The 17546-nt window shown below is 42.0% G+C and overlaps 1 protein-coding gene across 2 annotated transcripts in view; it reads left to right on the top strand.

The window, feature by feature from the left end:
- tollip (toll interacting protein) overlaps nucleotides 1-15887 on the top strand; it is a 29403-nt gene extending 13516 nt beyond the window's left edge. The window contains exons 3-7 of one of the 2 annotated variants that reach the window (XM_068046416.1): nucleotides 1471-1653; nucleotides 2729-2881; nucleotides 5871-5961; nucleotides 12201-12221; nucleotides 15310-15887. In XM_068046416.1, the coding sequence (XP_067902517.1) occupies nucleotides 1471-1653; nucleotides 2729-2881; nucleotides 5871-5961; nucleotides 12201-12221; nucleotides 15310-15524 (663 nt within the window). In that variant the 3' untranslated portion in view covers nucleotides 15525-15887. The remainder of the gene's footprint in view (nucleotides 1-1470; nucleotides 1654-2728; nucleotides 2882-5870; nucleotides 5962-12200; nucleotides 12222-15309) is intronic. The other variant, XM_068046418.1, reaches the window with a different exon arrangement.
- The last annotated feature ends 1659 nt before the right edge of the window (nucleotides 15888-17546 follow it).

Genomic DNA, 17546 nt, shown 5'->3' with positions numbered 1-17546 from the left:
GAATTGTGTGCAGTTTTGGTCTCCTTATCTGAGGAAGGATGTTCTTGCCATGGAGGAAGTACAAAGAAGATTTACTAGGCTGATTTCTGGGATGGTAGGATTAACATATGAGGAGAGATTGGGTCAACCAAGCCTATATTCACTCGAGTTTAGAAGAATGAGAGGGGATCTCATAGAAACATATAAAATTCGAACAGGACTAGGCAGGCTAGATGCAGGGAGGATGTTCCGATGGTTGGGGAGTCCAGAACCAGGGGTCACAGTCTCAGGACACGGGGGTATGCCATTTAGAGCCGACATGAGGAGAAATTTCTTCACTCAGAGGGTGGTGAACCTGTGGAATTCTCTACTGCAGAAGGCAGTGGAGGACAAGTCATTAAATATATACAAGAAGGAAATAGATATATTAATGCCAAAGGGATCAAGGGATATGGGGAGAAAGCGGGGACAGGGTACTAAATTAGACGGCCAGCCATGATCTTTTTTGAATGGTGGAGCAGGGCCGAATGGCTACTTCTCCTATTTTCTATGTTTCTATGTAAATGTTTGAAAAATTTGGTCCTCTAGACAGTTACAAGTGGCAGTGAGTAGCTACTAGATTTTTTAAAAATTGTATATTTACGTAGAAGGTTAAAAAGAAATCAAGTTCATTTCTCCAGCTGAAGGTAGTCAAAGATACTCCATATCCGCCATGCCCTCTACCCCCTCCCACCGTCTCCTGGCAAAAGATTGGAAAAGCTTTTGATATGTTCTTGTGCAAACTTACTGCTTGTGTTGAGTGATTCAGAAAAGCTGCCATCTGGATCTCCATTATGCTGATAGTTACATTTAGTAAGTGACATGTGACTTCCAGCAGCATTAAATGTTTGACTTTGCAACAAGTTAAGAGTTTAAATATTGCATAGGAAAATGTAATTATTATCTATCCTTTATTGTCTTTTTTTCCCCTTCCTGTCTTTTTCTCTCTTCTTCCTCCCTCTAGCTAAAAACAACATGCCAGTCGCTAATAGTTAAACAGCATTACCTGGTCTGGCATCCATTTCAATCAACAGCAGCCTAAGAGCAGCACAAAGTGACATGTGCTTCATTGCTTTGTAGTATTGGTCTTTATATGCTAATAGAAACGATGGGTTTGTTTTATGTGTCCCACTATACGAGTAGTGAAGTGCAAATCCATAAAAAGTATATATCACCACCTGAAAATCTCTTGTAATCCAAGCCCTGATTGGAATCTGTTTCAGCTATGAATTTCAGGCTGAAAAATCTCCATCAATTAAGATAAGTTGAAGCTCAATTTTAGCCCCTTAGTACCCCATTTTTTGTAAATGTTGACTTGGATGACTTGTGAAGCTTTGGGAAAGAGATCTTGTGCTGTATTAGTCTCATCAGTTCAGGAGATTATTCAAAAGGTATCTGGTAAAACTCCATCATACTTTGTGTTACATGGAAATTATCTAATTCTCTCTCTAGGCAAAACTGGCAAAAAACTATGGGATGACACGCATGGACCCATACTGCAGAATACGTCTTGGGTATGCAGTATATGAGACACCTACAGCACACAATGGGGCAAAAAACCCAAGATGGAACAAAGTTATTCAGTGCACTGTGCCACCCGGTGTTGATTCATTTTACTTGGAGATATTTGATGAGGTGAGGTTCTGAATTGTGTTTTTATTACATATCAATCATATTCATGTTGCTTTTCAGTATAGCAAACTGTGCTAAGAAGCCAAATTTTACATTGCAACTTTAAATATCTGAAAGTTTTTAGACTTGCTGATTTACTAGATAGTGAACTTACTATTGTGCTGCCAATTTTTTTTATTCGATGTGTGATGTGGGCGTCGCTGGCTAAGACAGCATTTATTGCCCAACCTTAATTGCCCTTGAGAAGGTGGTGGTGAGCCGCCTTCTTGAACAGCTGCAGTACATTTGGGGTAGGTACACCCACAGTGCTGTTAGGAAGGGAGTTCTGGGATTTTGGTCCAGTGACAGTGAAGAAACGGCGATATAGTTCCAAATCAGGCTGATGTGTAGCTTGGAGGGGAACTTGCAGGTGGTGGTGTTCCCATGCATTGGCTGCCCTTGTCCTTCGAGGTGGGAGAGGTCGCGAGTTTGGAAGGTGCTGTCTAAGGAGCTTTGGTGCATTGCTGCAGTGCATCTTGTAGATGGTACACACTGCTGCCACTGTGCGTTGGTGGTGGAGGGAGTGAATGTTTATGGATCGGGTGCCAATCAAGCAGTTTTTACTACATTTTCATTTAATAATTACTGGTATTGTAACCTGTATGTTGTGCATTATCATATATACAGTAGGCAAAGGCTAAAAACTTCAGGATTAGGCAAGAATTCTGTTGATGCGTATTATCCCCCAATTAGCCTGATTTTGGTGCACAGGAAAAGTCCAGATAGCGGTCTGCGGCCTGCTAAAATATAATTGTTTAAATGCCTAAGTTGGGAATGAGGGATGTTCAGGCAAAGAGAGTATTTTTTTAAGCAAAGCACCTTTTTTTTTTGGATTCCATCCCAATATCTTGAATTATTTTGCTGCAACTCATGGGTTAATGGGTAATCCATATATCCAGTGGTACCCAAATTTATGTGCATTCAAATTTTAATTTCCTGTTGTCATCTCAGTTTTAAAAAGTCTTGTAACAGACCAGTTGCTTGTTGTTGCATCATTGTACATTTTCATTGAAACATGACTTTGTTTTTATACTTTCAGCGAGCTTTTTCCATGGATGATAGAATTGCTTGGACTCACATTACTATCCCAGAATTACTAAAAGAAGGCAAAGTAGTGGATGAATGGTACAGCCTTAGTGGGAGGCAGGGTGATGATAAAGAAGGAATGATCAACCTTGTTATGTCTTATGCAGTAAGTGGCACATGTAGATTTCACTTTTTTAAACATTTTGATGCTACAGTTTTGCTGGTGTTTTGCATTTCATGCACTGTTTTAACAGATTAGCACTGCCGTTTCAGGTTAAAATTGTAGCTTGCAAGAACAATGATATAGGTGATATTATAAGACTTCCATAATAAAACTAAAACTGGAATCAAAATTAGTTACATCAGAATGATTTTTTAAAAATGAAAAACTTATTAAGCTTTCACTTGCTTATCTAAGTTGCAGATTGCAAATTAAGGAGTTTTCTCCAACTTTTACTAAGTCATTGTTACATATAACCTTTTGGCAAGGCCTTAATTCTCAGATCTGTTAGAACTAGGCATGACTTGACCTCACAAGCTGGGTCTACAGTCCATGGATGATGAGGCATCTGTCTGGCATCTGTGATGCTGGGGACTTCAGGAGGAAGCCGAGATGGATCATCAACTCGGCACTTCTGGCTGAAGATTGTTGCAAATGCTTCAGCCTTATCTTTTGTAATGATGTGCTGGACTCCCCCATCATTGAGGATGGGGATATTTGTGGAGCCACCTCCTCCAGTTAGTTGTTTAATTGTCCACCACCATTCACGACTGGATGTGGCAAGACTGCAGAGCTTATATCTGATCGTTGGTTATGGGATCGCTTAGCTCTGTCTATCGCATGCTGCTTACGCAGTTTGGCACGCAAGTAGTCCTGTGTCGTAGTCGTAGCTTTACCAGGTTGACCCCTCATTTTAAGGTATGCCTGTCGCTGCTCTTGGCAAGCCCTCCTGCACTCTTCATTGGTCTCCTGGCCTGATGGTAATGGTAGAGTGGGGAATATGCCGGGCCATGAGGTTACAGATTGCGGTTGAGTACAATTCTGCTGCTGCTGATGGTCCACAGCGCCTCATGGATGCCCAGTTTTGCATTGATAGATCTTTTTGAAATCTATCCCATTTAGCATGGTGGTAATGCCACACAACAGGATGGAAGGTATCCTAAATGTGAAGACGGGACTTCGTCTCCACAAGGACTGTGCGGTGGTCACTCCTGCCAATACTGTCATGGACAGATGCATCTGCAGCAGACAGATTGGTGAGGATGAGGTCAAGTATATTTTTCCCTCTTGGGTCCGACTCAGCCAGTTCTGTCAATAGTGGTGCTACTAAGCCACTCTTGGTGATGGGCGTTGAAGTCCCCCCCTTGCCACCCTCAGTGCTCCTTCCAAGTGGTGATCAACATGGAGGAGTACTGACTCATCAGCTGAGGGAGGGTGGTAAGTGGTAATCAGCAGGAGGTTTCCTTACCCATGTTTGACCTGATGCCATGAGGCTTCATGGGGTCTCAGGTTGATGTTGACTCCCAGGGCAGCACCCTCCCGAATGTATACCACTGTGCCGCCACCTCTGCTGGCGAGTCTGTCCTGCTGGTTGAACAGGACATATCCGGGGATGATGATGGCAGTATCTGGGACATTGTCTGTAAGGTATGATTTGGTGAGTATGACTGTGTCAGGCTGTTGCTTGACTAGTGTGTGGGACAGCTTTCCCAACTTTGGCACAAGCTCCCAGATGTTAGCAAGGAGGATTTTGCAGGGTCAACGGGCTGGATTTGCCATTGTCGTTTCTGGTTCCTTGGTCGATGTTGCGTGGTCTGTCCGGTTTCATTCTGTTTTATTGACTTTGTAGCGGTTAGATACAACTGAGTGGCTTGCTCAGCCATTTCAGAGGGCACTTAAGAGTCAACCACATTGCCCAACTTAGGAAGGATTTATTAGCTACTGATTTACTAGGGTGCTACCCGAGATAAAAGATTTGGTTATGGTAAGATACTAGGTAAAATTGGGGTATAGTTCTTTGAGCTAGAGGTTGCAGGGTAATTTAAAATGAGATGTTAAAAGTATCCTTACTAAGGAATGACTCTTCTCTCTGGTAAATTGAAGAAACCCTAGTGGGGGAAACAATCCTCCTTGCAAAATTGTACAAATGCAAAATGCATTGCACTAGAAGACCATGTTTGCTGAATCAATTGAGTTTTATAAACAAAAATAGTCGGATACTCACTTGGGATGTAATGCTATTGAAGGATAGGGAGAAAGGGGAGGAAATTGAAATTAAAAAGTGAAAACTGATGTGGCAAACAAAATGACAGAGCAGGCTTGTTGAACAAATGGCCTTTTCATTCCTGTGTTTGACTCTTTGGGTAAGCAGTCTACTAAGTAAAGGTTGTCTGTTTTCAGAGGCAAATATGGTGTCTAGAAAATTTTCTGCTATATAGGCACACAGTGGCATGTAGACAAAATCTTTCATAATATAACCTAAGATTGCGACAGTGCTTTGCTTTATTTGCACAATTTATTTTATTGATGCTTCAAACCTAGCTATGTTCATTTATTTTAGTGACTGCTGCAGTCTTCATATATACATGTACATATATATACATAGACATATATATACATAGAATCTCCTGTCCCTTGAAGATTCGTCTTTTGTCATATTAAGATACAGAATGGTTTTAAGAAGCATGTGCTACTTTTGAGTTTTAATCTTGTGTAGTCCTACATTTCTTATGTTTAGTTAGGACTGTAATGCTTCTGTGTTGTTGGTATGTTAAGGTGCCTGTTGTAGAAGAATACCTGCGGTATTTTGTTCACAATTGGAATTAGGTTACTCTTAAACCTTATTCAAAATTTTAAGCTATTTCAAATTGCAATAGTTGTCCTAAATGGTAAATGTCCTAAATCTCCTAAATGTTCAGGTTCCGTCCAACTCCGTTTCCTTTGAGAAATTTTTATAAGTTTTATCCATTTTTCACATTCAGATAATTTATCTTGTGTGTAGGTTATACTTGGAGCTGTATACAATTGAAACAAGGGTTGTGTGGCATCATTTGACTTTCAATGTCTTACAGTCTCACAATACCTTAATTTTTATCTCACTTTTGGGAGAAAAATACTTAATTTCTGTAATTAATTTTTCATTGTATTCCAACAGACACTGCCGCCAAACATGTTGGTACAGCCACAGCCCGTAGTGCTGATGCCCACTGTTTATCAACAGGGACTAGGATATGTGCCTATTACAGGTATGATTAAACTTTTCCAAGTTCTTAAGGTGAGGAGGAGTGTCTTGGTGTTCCTTTCCTTATCCCTAATCCCCAAAGAAGTATGGAATAGTATAGATTGTTGGGGATGGCTGGATGAGATTGTGATTGTTGCCTTCTTGCTAACAATGATCTATCTTTATTTTTATTTAATGTGAAGACCAAGTAAACTTTCTGATAAATAAACAAAATTGTTGAAATCTGATATTTAAGGAAACGAAATGAGGTCAATTTTATAGTTCTGGTGCAGTAGCATTGGGGCAACTATGAATTTTGTGCTGGCTGTGCTGTGCCCAGCTGGACTTGACTAGAGTTATACAGCACAGAAATAGGCCCTTCGGCCCATCGTGTCCGTACCGGCTATCAAGCACCTAAGTATTCTAATCCCATTTTCCAGCACTTGGCCCATAGCCTTGTATGCTATGGTGTTTCAAGTGCTCATCTAAATACTTCTTAAATGTTGAGGTTTCCTGCCTCTACCACCTCTTCAGGTAGTGCGTTCCAGATTCCAACCGCCCTCTGGGTAAAAAACCTTTTCCTCAAATTCCCTCGAAACCTCCTGACCCTTACCTTAAATCTATGCCCCCTGGTTATTGACTAAGGGAAACGTTTCTTCCTATCCAACCTATTGATGCCCCTCGTAATTTTGTATACCTCAATCAGGTCCCCCCTCAGCCTTCTCTGCTCTAAGGAAAACAACCCTAGCCTTTTCAGTCTCTCTTCATAGCTGAAATGCTGCAGCCCAGGCAACATCCTGGTGAATCTCCTCTGCACCCTCTCCAGTGCAGTCACATCCTTCCTATAGTGTGGTGCCCAGAACTGTACACAGTATTCCAGCTGTGGCCGAACTAGCGTTTTGTACAGCTCCATCATAACCTTCCTGCTCTTATATTCTATGCCTCAGCTGATAAAGGCAAGTATCCCATATGCCTTCCTAACCACCTTATCTACCAGTGCTGTTGCCTTCAGTGACAAGTACACCAAGGTCCCTCTGACATTCTGTACTTCCTCGTGTCCTACCATCCATTGTATATTCCCTTGCCTTGTTAGTCCTCCCAAAATGCATCACCTCACACTTCTCAGGATTAAATTCCATTTGCCACTGCTCCGCCCATCTTACCAACCCATCTATATCATCCTGTAACCTGAGGCTTTCCTTCTCACTATTTACGACACCACCAATTTTTGTGTCATCTGCAAACTTACTTATCATACCTCCTATATTCAGGTCTGAATCATTAATGTACACTACAAACAGCAATAGTCCCAGTACTAATACCTGCGGTACACTACTGGTCACAGGCTTCCACTCGCAAAAACAACCCTCGACCATCACCCTCTGCCTCCTGCCACTAAGCCACTTTTGGATCCACTTTTCCAAATTGCCCTGGATCCCATGAGCTCTTACCTTCTTAACCAATCTCCGATGCAGGACCTTATCAAAAGCCTGACTGAAGTCCATGTGGACTACATCAACTGCTTTGCCCTCATCTACACATCCAGTCACCGCCTCAAAAAGTTCAATCAAGTTAGTTAGACATGATCTTCCCCTGACAAAGCCATGCTGACTATCCCTGATTAATCCCTGCCGCTCCAAGTGGAGATTAATCCTGTCCCTCAGAATTTTTTCCAATAATTTCCCAACCACTGGTGTTAGACTCACCGGCCTATAATTACCTGGTTTATCCCTGATACCCTTCCTGAATAATGGCACCACATTCGCTGTCCTCCAGTCCTCTGGTACCTCTCCTGTGGCCAGAGAGGATTTGAAAATTTGTGTCAGAGCCCCTGCTATCTCCTCCCTTGCCTCACATAACAGCCTGGGATACATCTCATCTGGGCCTGGAGATTTATCCACTTTTAAGCCCCCTAAAACAACTAATACTTCCTCCCTTTCAATACTAATGTGTTCAAGTATATGACAGTCCCCCTCCCTGATCTCCACACCTACATCGCCATTCTCCATAGTGAACACAGATGCAAAGTAATCATTTAAAACCTCACCTATGTCCTCCGGCTCCACACACAGATTGTCACTTTGGTCCCTAATTGGCCCCACCCTTTCCCTGGTTATCCTCTTGCCCTTAATATACTTATAAAACACCTTAGGATTTTCCTTTATCTTGCCTGCCAGTGTTTTTTCATTTCCCCTCTTCGCTCCCCTAATGACTTTTTTTAGTACCCACCCCCCCCTACACTTTCTATACTCCTCTAGTGCATCCGCTGTTTTCAGCGCTCTGAATCTGCCATAAGCCTCCTTTTTTTCCTTGATCCAATCCTCTATATCCTTTGACAGCCAGGGTTCCCTGGACTTGTTGGTCCTACCTTCACCTTAACGGGTACATGTTGGCTCTGAACCCTCACTATTTCCTGTTTGTTTGACTCCCACTGGTCTGATGTAGACTTTCCTACAAGTAGCAGCTCCCAGTCCACTCTGGCCAGATCCCGTTTTATCATATTGAAATCAGCCTTCCCACCCCCCCCCCCCCCCCCAGTTCAGTACCTTTATTTCCGGCCCGTCTTTGTCCTTTTCCATAACTACCTTAAATCCTGAAGTTATGGTCACTGTCCCCGAAATGCTCCCACACTGACACTTCTACCGCTTGTCTAGCTTCATTCCCTAGGATTAGGTCCAGTACTGTTTCTTCTCTTGTAGGACTTTCCACGTACTGGCTCAAAAAGCTCTCCTGTATGCATTTTAAGAATTCTGCCCCCTTTAAGCCTTTTACACTAATATTATCCCAGTTGATATTGGGTAAATTGAAATCCCCTACTATTAGTACCCTATTATTTTTACACCTCTGAGATTTGCCTACATATCTGCTCCTCTATCTCTCCCTGACTGTTTGGAGGCCTGTAGTACACTCCCAGCCAAGTGATTGCCCCCTTTTTGTTTTTAAGTTCTACTCATATGGCCTCATTTGAGGAACCTTCTGAGATATCATCCCTCCTTACTGCAGTAATTGAATCCTTGATCAACAGTGCAATGCCACCTCTTCTTTTATCCCCTCCCCTATCACGCCTGAAGATTCTATATCCTGGAATATTGAGCTGCCAGTCCTGCCCCTCCCTCAACCATGTCTCTGTGAGAGCAACAATATCCTAATCCCATGTGCTAATCAACACCCTCAATTCATCTGCCTTACTAGTAAGACTCCTTGCATTAAAATAGATGCAATCCAGCCTTGCATTTTTCCCTTATGGCTCAACAGGTCTATATTTGCTCTGCCTTCCAGACTGATTCAATCTCTCTTCTCTATCTGACTGAGCATCACTCCCTACTGTACCTCCACTTTGTATCCAATCCCCCTGCCAAATTAACTTTAGACACCCCCCCCCCCCCCCCCCCCACCAACAGCACTAGCAAACTTCCCAGCAAGGATGTTGGTCCCGTTCTGGTTCAGGTACAACCTGTCCAACTTGTACAGGCCCCACCTTTGCCAGAAACAGACCCAATGATCCAGGAAACTAAAGCCCACCCTCCTGCACCATCTCTTCAGCCACGCATTCATCTGCTCTCTCCTCCTATTCCTATACTCACTAGCACGTGGCACTGGGAGTAATCCAAAGATTACAACCTTTGAGGTCCTGCTTTTTAATCTGCTACCTAGCTCCCTAAATTCTTGTTGCAGGACCTCATCCCTCTTTTTGCTTATGTCATTGATACCAATGTGTACCACGACCTCTGCCTGTTCACCCTCCCCTTTCAGAATGTCCTGCAGCCACTCTGTGACATCTTTGACCCTAGCACCAGGGAGGCAACATACCATCCTGGAGTCACATTTACAGTCACAGAAACGCCTATCTGTACCCCTTACGATAGAATCCCCTATCACTATAGCTCTTCCACTCCTTTTCCTTCCCCGCTGAGCAGCAGAGCCATCCATGATGCCACAAACTCTGCTGTTTGTGCTTTCCCCTGGGAGACCATTCCCCCAACAGTATCCCAAGCAGTATACCTGTTTGAGAGGGGGATGGTCACATGCGACTCCTGCACTACCTGCCTGCGGCTATTACTCCGCCTGGTGGTCACCCATCCCTTTTCTGCCTGTGCAGCCATTACCTGTGGTGTGACCCGCTCACTAAACGTGCTATCCACGACATACCTTTGTGACACTCCCTGCACTCCCATCCTTGAGAGATTCAGGAGCCAAAATGTCAGGCACCAGCAGCTACCTAAGGGCTGTTGGCTGCACTTAAAGAGCCATTATGTTTTTCAAGAGCAAATCGGTTTGATACAATAACCTGTTCATTCAAAGGCCAAAAAAGTAAAGCAGAGAAAGGAAGGATGGCTCAATTGGGAAGGAAAAAAAGGTTTTTTTTTCACGCATCTCCCTTAAAATGCACATTCTAAATACCAAGCACCTAGTCCATTACACGCAGCTCCAGCAAATGGGCATGCAAGTAGGATGTGCAGTAGGCCTTGGGCCTCCATGCCTGATGGTGCAGGCCTCCCAAACTAGAAGGCCTGTGGTGTTTTGAGTGACTGACATCATCCCAAGCGGCTGCCTAAAACAGGCATTGGGCTCCTGCATATGTAAATTAACTGCCTATGGAAGCATGACGGGTGCTGGCAGCTCACCCAATCTATAATACAGTTTTTGGCTGCACTGTTTCAATTGGTCAGTTAAAGGGGTGCATTTGTTGCATTTATTTGGTGGCGGTGCCTGGCACATGAGACACATTTATTTTCGGTGCCATTTTCCACTGGGATGGAGGTGAGTACTGGAAATGAGTTTTTCAGCAGGATAAGTTGCGTGAGTACTTTGTTAAAGTGTTGTTTCAGCAAATTGGTAAGCTTTACCCTTCAAACAATGCTTGTTGCTGCAGACACAGCCGGCACTTGATGCTTCCCGCCCCAGCCTACCAGCTCTCACTGTTCCCCACCCCGAGCTTACCGTCCTCAGTTACTGTGCTCCAGCCTTCTGGCTCTCGCTGCCCCCTGGCTTTGGTTACTCGCCCTTGGCCCCTGGCCTCGGTTACTGGGCTTCAGCCTCCTGGGTCTGGCAGCTCCCTGGCCTTGGTTACTGGCCCTCAACTCTTGCTGCTATTCGGCCTGAGTTACTGGGCACCAGCCCTCACTGCTTCCCAGCGGTTTCTGGCCCCAGCCCAGCTGCTCCCTGGCCTCGGCTGCTGGTCTCCGCCCCTCCCTGCTTCCCGACCTTTGTTACTGGGCTCCAGCTCTTGCTGCTTCCTGCCCTCGGTTACTGGGCTCCGGCCCCCGGGAATGGCATGGGGCGGTTGGAGAGGGGACAAGGCATTGGCGGTGTGGAATGGAGGATTGCTGGGATGAGATGGGTTGGTGTGGGAAGGATAGAATGGCATGGGATGGGAATTTAAAGCAGTACTACTGCAATAAAGATACTAGTTTCACTGCAAATGTTTTGCTGGTTAATATTAAATGAGGCCTGTGCCCAATTTCAGGCTGGCCTTGTGTCTCCTGGTTGGCTGCACATTCTGTGTGGGGCATTCACTCAGGCCAAAATCAGACATAACCTAAAGAACATTTGTCCCTATTAAATTATAAGGGTGAGAAGCGTGCCTCAAAACAGCAGAGGTAGCAAGCAATGGAACAGTTCGTAAAACTTCTTACTGGTTAATGACTCGGTTCTGTACTTTTGCTATGCGCATATCATGATCTAAGTTACAGTGGGTTTCTTATGCTTCGACTGAGTATTAGTGTTGATTAAACTGTTCAAGCTTGCAGCACAGAACCACCTAAATGAAGTTGTGATTTTTAACTTTTCTGTACTATATTGATCTGATTCATTTCTTTTGTATTTGGGGGGGGGTTGAACAGATTAACATTTCATATAACATACCATTCGTTGAGTGTCGTTCAGCCACCACTTGCAATGTTTTCTTGCCCGTGCAACTAATACAGACCTTATCAACTACCACACTGTTAAAAGGAGTGTCCGAATGGTTATTTTCCCTGCTTTGATGATTTGTTAACTTGTCAACTTTAACTGCACTCAGAGAATGAAGACCACACCCAGTAAACTGAATGTTAGATTTTTCCTTTCATAAAAATCTGAGCTGAGGGTTAGAGAATCTGTAATGCATGGGATAATGGTAGTTGTGGCTTGTAGTAAATGCTTTAATTAAAAAAAAAGAAACTGGGTATGATATGCTTTCTCATTAATTCTAAATGTTCTGACATGTTATTAATGTTGCTTTTTGGTGTTTTGCTGCTTTAATTTTCTTATTACCTAATTCAGGGCTTGAGTATTTTGCATTGGGTAAGTTTTGAGAGATATTTACTGCCTTTTCTCAGGCTAACTGTATGCATGAACACATTCAGTATGCCATTTGCTTGTGTATTTTAAAGTGGCTGTTGCATAAGCTTCTGTTTGTAACATATCACTAAATGATGATTGGCTTAAACTTCACCTAAAATGGTTTTGGTAATTTTGTTGTGCTTTGCATACTAAAGCTATACCACCAGCAAATAAAATACAGATACTATGTTCTACAGCTATAGTGGGTGCATAATAACATAAATAGGAGAAGGAGTAGGCCATTTAGCCTTTGGAGCCTGCTCCACCATTCAGCGAGATCATGGCTGATCATCTACTTCAACACCGTTTTCCTGCACTATCTCCGTATCCCTTGATGCTTTTAACGTGTAGAATTCTATCGATCTCAGTCTTGAACATGCTCAATGACTGAGCCACCACAGCCCTCTGGGTCAGAGAATTCCAGAGTCACCACCCTTTGGGTGAAGAAATTCCTCCTCACCTCAGGCCTACCCCTCATTCTGAGGCTGTGTCCCTGGTTCTACACTCCGCAAGCAGGGGAAATATCCTTCCTGCATCTGCCCTGTTGAGCCCTGTAAGAATTTTGTATGTTTGAATGAGATCACCTCTCATTCTTCTAAACTCCAGAGAATAAAGGCCCAGTCTATTTAATCTTTCCTCATAGGACAATCCCTTCATCCTAGGAATTAGTTTGGTGAACCTTTGTACCTCCCTCAATGGCAAGTACATCTTTCCTTGGGTAAGAAGACCAAAACTGCGCGCACTGCCCCAGGTGCGGTCTCACCAAGGCGCTATATAATTGCAGTAAGACATCTTTACTCCTATACTCAAATCCTCTTGTGATAAAGGCCAACATACCACTTGCCTTCTTAATTGCTTGCTGTACCTGCATGTTAGCTTTCAGTGACTCATGAGCAAGAACACCCAAGTCCCTTTGAAGTTCAACATTTCCCAGCCCCTCGCCATTTAAGAAATACTCTATCTCTGTTTTCCGACAAAAGTGGATAACCTCACATTTTCCAACGTTGTATTCCATCTGCCAAATTTTTGCTCACTTGCTTAGCCTCTCCACATCCTCACAATTCACACTTCCACCTAATTTTGTGTCATCTGCAAATTTGGGAATATTACAATTAATCCCCACATCCAAATCAGTGATACAGATTGTGAATAGCTGGGGTCCAAGCACTGATCCTTGGCGTACCCCACTAGTCAAAGCCTGCCAACCTGAAAATGGCCCATTTATTTCTACTATGTTCTGTCTGTTAACCAGTTCTCAATCCATGTCAGTATATTCTCCACAATCCCATGTGCTTTAATTTTGTTTACTGACCTCGTGTGGGACCTTATCAAAAGCTTTCTGAAAATCTAAATATACCACATCCACCGGTACCTTATCTATTCTATTAGTTACATCCTCTTTTTAAAAAAAAAAAACTCCAACAGGTTTGTTAAACATGATTTTTCTTTCATAAATCAACATTGACTTTGCCCAATCCACCATTATTTTCTAAGTGTCCAGTTATCACATTTATTATGGATTCTAGCATTTTCCCTACGACTGATGTAAGGCTAATCAGTCTGTAGTTCCCTGTTTTCTCTCTCCCTCCTTTCTTAAATGGTGGGGTTACAATTGCCACCTTCCAATCTGCAGGAACCATTCCAGAGTATATAGAATTTTGAAGGATGGCCACCAATGCATCTACTGTCTCCCCAACCACCTCTTCCAACACTGGGATGTAGATCATCAGGTCCAGTGGATTTATCTACTTTATGGCCCATTAACTTCTCTAGTACTTTTTTCTAAACTAATAATATCTTGCAGTTCCTCATTTACACTAGTTCCTTGATTCTCCATTATCTCTGGAAGGGTTTTAGTATTTTTTTCCGTGAAGACAGACACTAAGTATTTGTTTAAGTTTCTCTGCCATTTCCTTATCCCCCATTATCAATTCTCCTGACTCCGCATATAATGGGCCCACATTTGTTTTTGCAAATCTTTTCCTTTTTACATACCTATAGAAGCTTTTTCAGTCGTTTTTATGTTTACTAGTTTACTCTCAAATTCTATTTTCCCTTTCTTAATCTTTTTCTTGGTCCTCCTTTGCAGAATTCTAAAATGCTCCCAATTCTCACTATAAAAATACACAATTTTGTGCTCCAAAATTTACTCTGTGGTTAACAAGGAGATGTCAACTAATACTCTGCATTGAAACCCCCTCTGTTGATTTGTTGAGGTGCTAGTTTCAGAAAAGTATTACTAGTAGAGTTTACACCAAGTGTATCATAGTAGTCAGGCAATTCAAATTCACTTTTACCATTTAAAGAAAAAAAGTTGACTACGCCACAAAATTATTACAGTAGTCAAATACAGATGCTGTTTTTATACATGTCAAAATGTGTGTTGAACAATGAGCCTGCATGAATTAACTTCCAGAAGTAATGTTTAAAACTGGTTTTATAGTTTCTGCTTTTTAGAATCTTTTTTAAAAAAGTGCTTTTGGAATCTCACTCATGTGAATCCCTAGTAAAATTGAAGCATCCTTAAAGTCAACTGTTTTGTACAAAATCATATTGTACTTCTAATGGGAAAGATTAACTTGTGTAGTACTGACAAAGTTTACTATTTAATTTCAAAATCCTAAGGAAATACCTTATTTTCGGTATTTAATATCAATGTAGATGGATACTTTAAGAGTAATTTTCACTTGCCTTAAAATGTCATAATCCATAAACTGGACGAAGACTGGAATTACAAGCATTAATGTCCAAATAATTTACCTTTAAATATTATAGTATAAATTAAAGTACAGATTACTGTTGTAATAATGAATACATGCGTTGTGTCTACATACATGCTTACCTTCAGTAAAACAAATCCAGTCTGACATCTGTTAATGGATTATTTTCCCCTCTATTTAGCATTTGGCAAATGATCTATATATGAAATGTCACTGCTTATGGCTTAAGTCACATGTTAAGCCATTATTCATATCATTGCTGAAATTTTCATTTTGTCTTGATTTCTGCAATGTCATTGTATTAAATACCATATTCTTTCATTTGCCAGGAGTGCCAACTGTCTATACACAAGGAATGATCCCAGTTGCAGCACCAACACAGGTATCTGCTCCACAAAGTCTGTACAGTGAGGAAGATCTCAAATCCATCCAGGATATGTTTCCTAACATGGACAGAGAAGTGATACGCTCAGTGCTGGAAGCGCAGAGGGGCAACAAGGATGCAGCAATTAATTCTTTGCTCCAGATCAATGAAGAATCCTAGGAGTATGTGCAGTCTCTGTCAACATTGCCACAGCCTCATGCTAACCAACGTATCTCCGTATCAAAGACTTTGAGCTTTCTCTCTGCAGATCTTGTTTAAGAATGCACGTGTCCAGTAAACAGCACATTGTACAAAGTTTGTAACTGTATTAAACATAAAGAGCATTCCATTATCCAAGTGCATATCTCGCACGGTTATTGTATACCCAGAGTTGCCCACTCAGCTTGGTTAAACTTAGTGTTATGTCTTTGAAGCATGTCTTTTTGTGCATTCAGCAACATTCAGTGCTGATTGTTCACCTGTCAAGTGCTTTGAGAATTGTCTTATTTCTTAGAGTTTATTAAAAATGTATATTAATTGGAATTATGTAGTTGGTTTTAATCTTGCACCGGAGTTGAAATTTTGTACTGAAGCAGTAGTCATTTACATTTTACAATCCCAAATTTCCATTATAAAACACAGCAACTTAATACGTTATTATATTACTGCATGAAGCAAGAAGTAGCATTCAGTCTGACCACCCAACTTTGGTGAATCAGATCATTTGCAATCTTGCAGTCCTATTAGGCTCTATCATCAATTACCAAGACCACTTAATTCTACTTCTATGTTACTTAACTCTGCCTTGTGCTCCTCCACTGCTCAGACTTATGCATGCCGTTGTTGCCTCATGACTCAATTGCTATGGTGGCCTCCCATATATATGGTTGCCTGTCCTCACTGACCTATCCTGTCTCCTTGTTTCACAATACAATCAATTCAAAATCAATGTCGTTAAGTCTCTTTGTGGTCTTACCTCACCCTCTGTTAGCAATCTCCTTTATTCTCCATTGCTCAGACTCTATCATTCTGAACATTATCCGCACTCTGCCCCATCAACTACCCCATTGGTTCCATAGCTTTCAGCTGCTTCAGTTATATCTTTGGAACTTCCTCCCTCAACCCATATCCCAATATTCTTTCAACAACCTCTGTAACCTATTCTTAAATAACAGAAAATGCTCAGCGAGCATCAGTGGAGAGAGAAATAGTTAACTTTTCAGTTCAATTACCTTTTCGTTAGAACTGCCTATTCTTAAATGTCTGCTTCAAACAATAACTTCGGTAGTACATTTCATAATTTTTTTCAAAAAGTCTATTTTCTCTTTCCCAAATCTCTCTCCTATCTATGGCTCCTTGTTCTCGACCTCTCAACCACTGGGAACTTCCACACCTCCAGAATCTAGGCTATCTCCACCCATCTCAGCTCATTACTGTTGAAACCCTCATCCATGCCTTTGTTGCCTGTAGAATCACTGACCCCAAGGCTTTCCTGGTCAGGCTCCCACACAATGAACTTGAGCTCAACCATCTCCACCAAAACTGCACACCCTTCTGAAACTCCATGATTTTGCTCACAATAGTCCTGGTGCTGCAGATTCACTTGGCCCGCCTTGCCTAACTCTTTAAGGCACCAGAAACAATGGTAGCAACTTGTATTTTTCAAGGGTTAGCTCCCAGAAAATGGGTTCGGTTTAGCAGCTCTGGGAAGCTTTTTAAAGCACCCAACTTTGCAGGTTTTTGCAGTCTGTAAACAACCAGTCTCAAGTCTTGTGAAGCTAAAACCTAAGCTCCAATCACATACTTCTGGTTTTTTAAAAAAACTGCTTGTTTAACCTGATCGAGTTCTCAGAACATAAAAGCCTTTCAGGATTTTTCTCAAAAAACACCCATGGAATCCAAAGTTAAAGCACTTTGGTTCATTAAAATCTGGGGCTTCAAGAGCTGATCATTTTATTAAAATAGCCTTTAACTATTCAAATGCTGTTTGCTATGACTGACCATTCATACTTCATGTTTTTCTTTAACAGATTAATCAATGGGGTGACTACTGTGCTGAAGTTGGGGACTAATTTCCTGTAGAATCCACACACAACCAGCAATCTGACACTTGTTTCTTTGTCTTTGGTATAGGAAAATCTATTAGTGCCTGAACCTTGGCCGAAGCAAACTCGCTCTTTGCCAGGTTTGCTCTGTCCAGCC

The sequence above is a fragment of the Heterodontus francisci genome, chromosome 14 (assembly GCF_036365525.1).
Source record: "Heterodontus francisci isolate sHetFra1 chromosome 14, sHetFra1.hap1, whole genome shotgun sequence".
Taxonomy (NCBI): Eukaryota; Metazoa; Chordata; class Chondrichthyes; order Heterodontiformes; family Heterodontidae; genus Heterodontus; species Heterodontus francisci.
The sequence above is the reverse complement of the archived record's forward strand: the minus strand, read 5'-3'. Positions and strand labels throughout refer to the sequence as shown.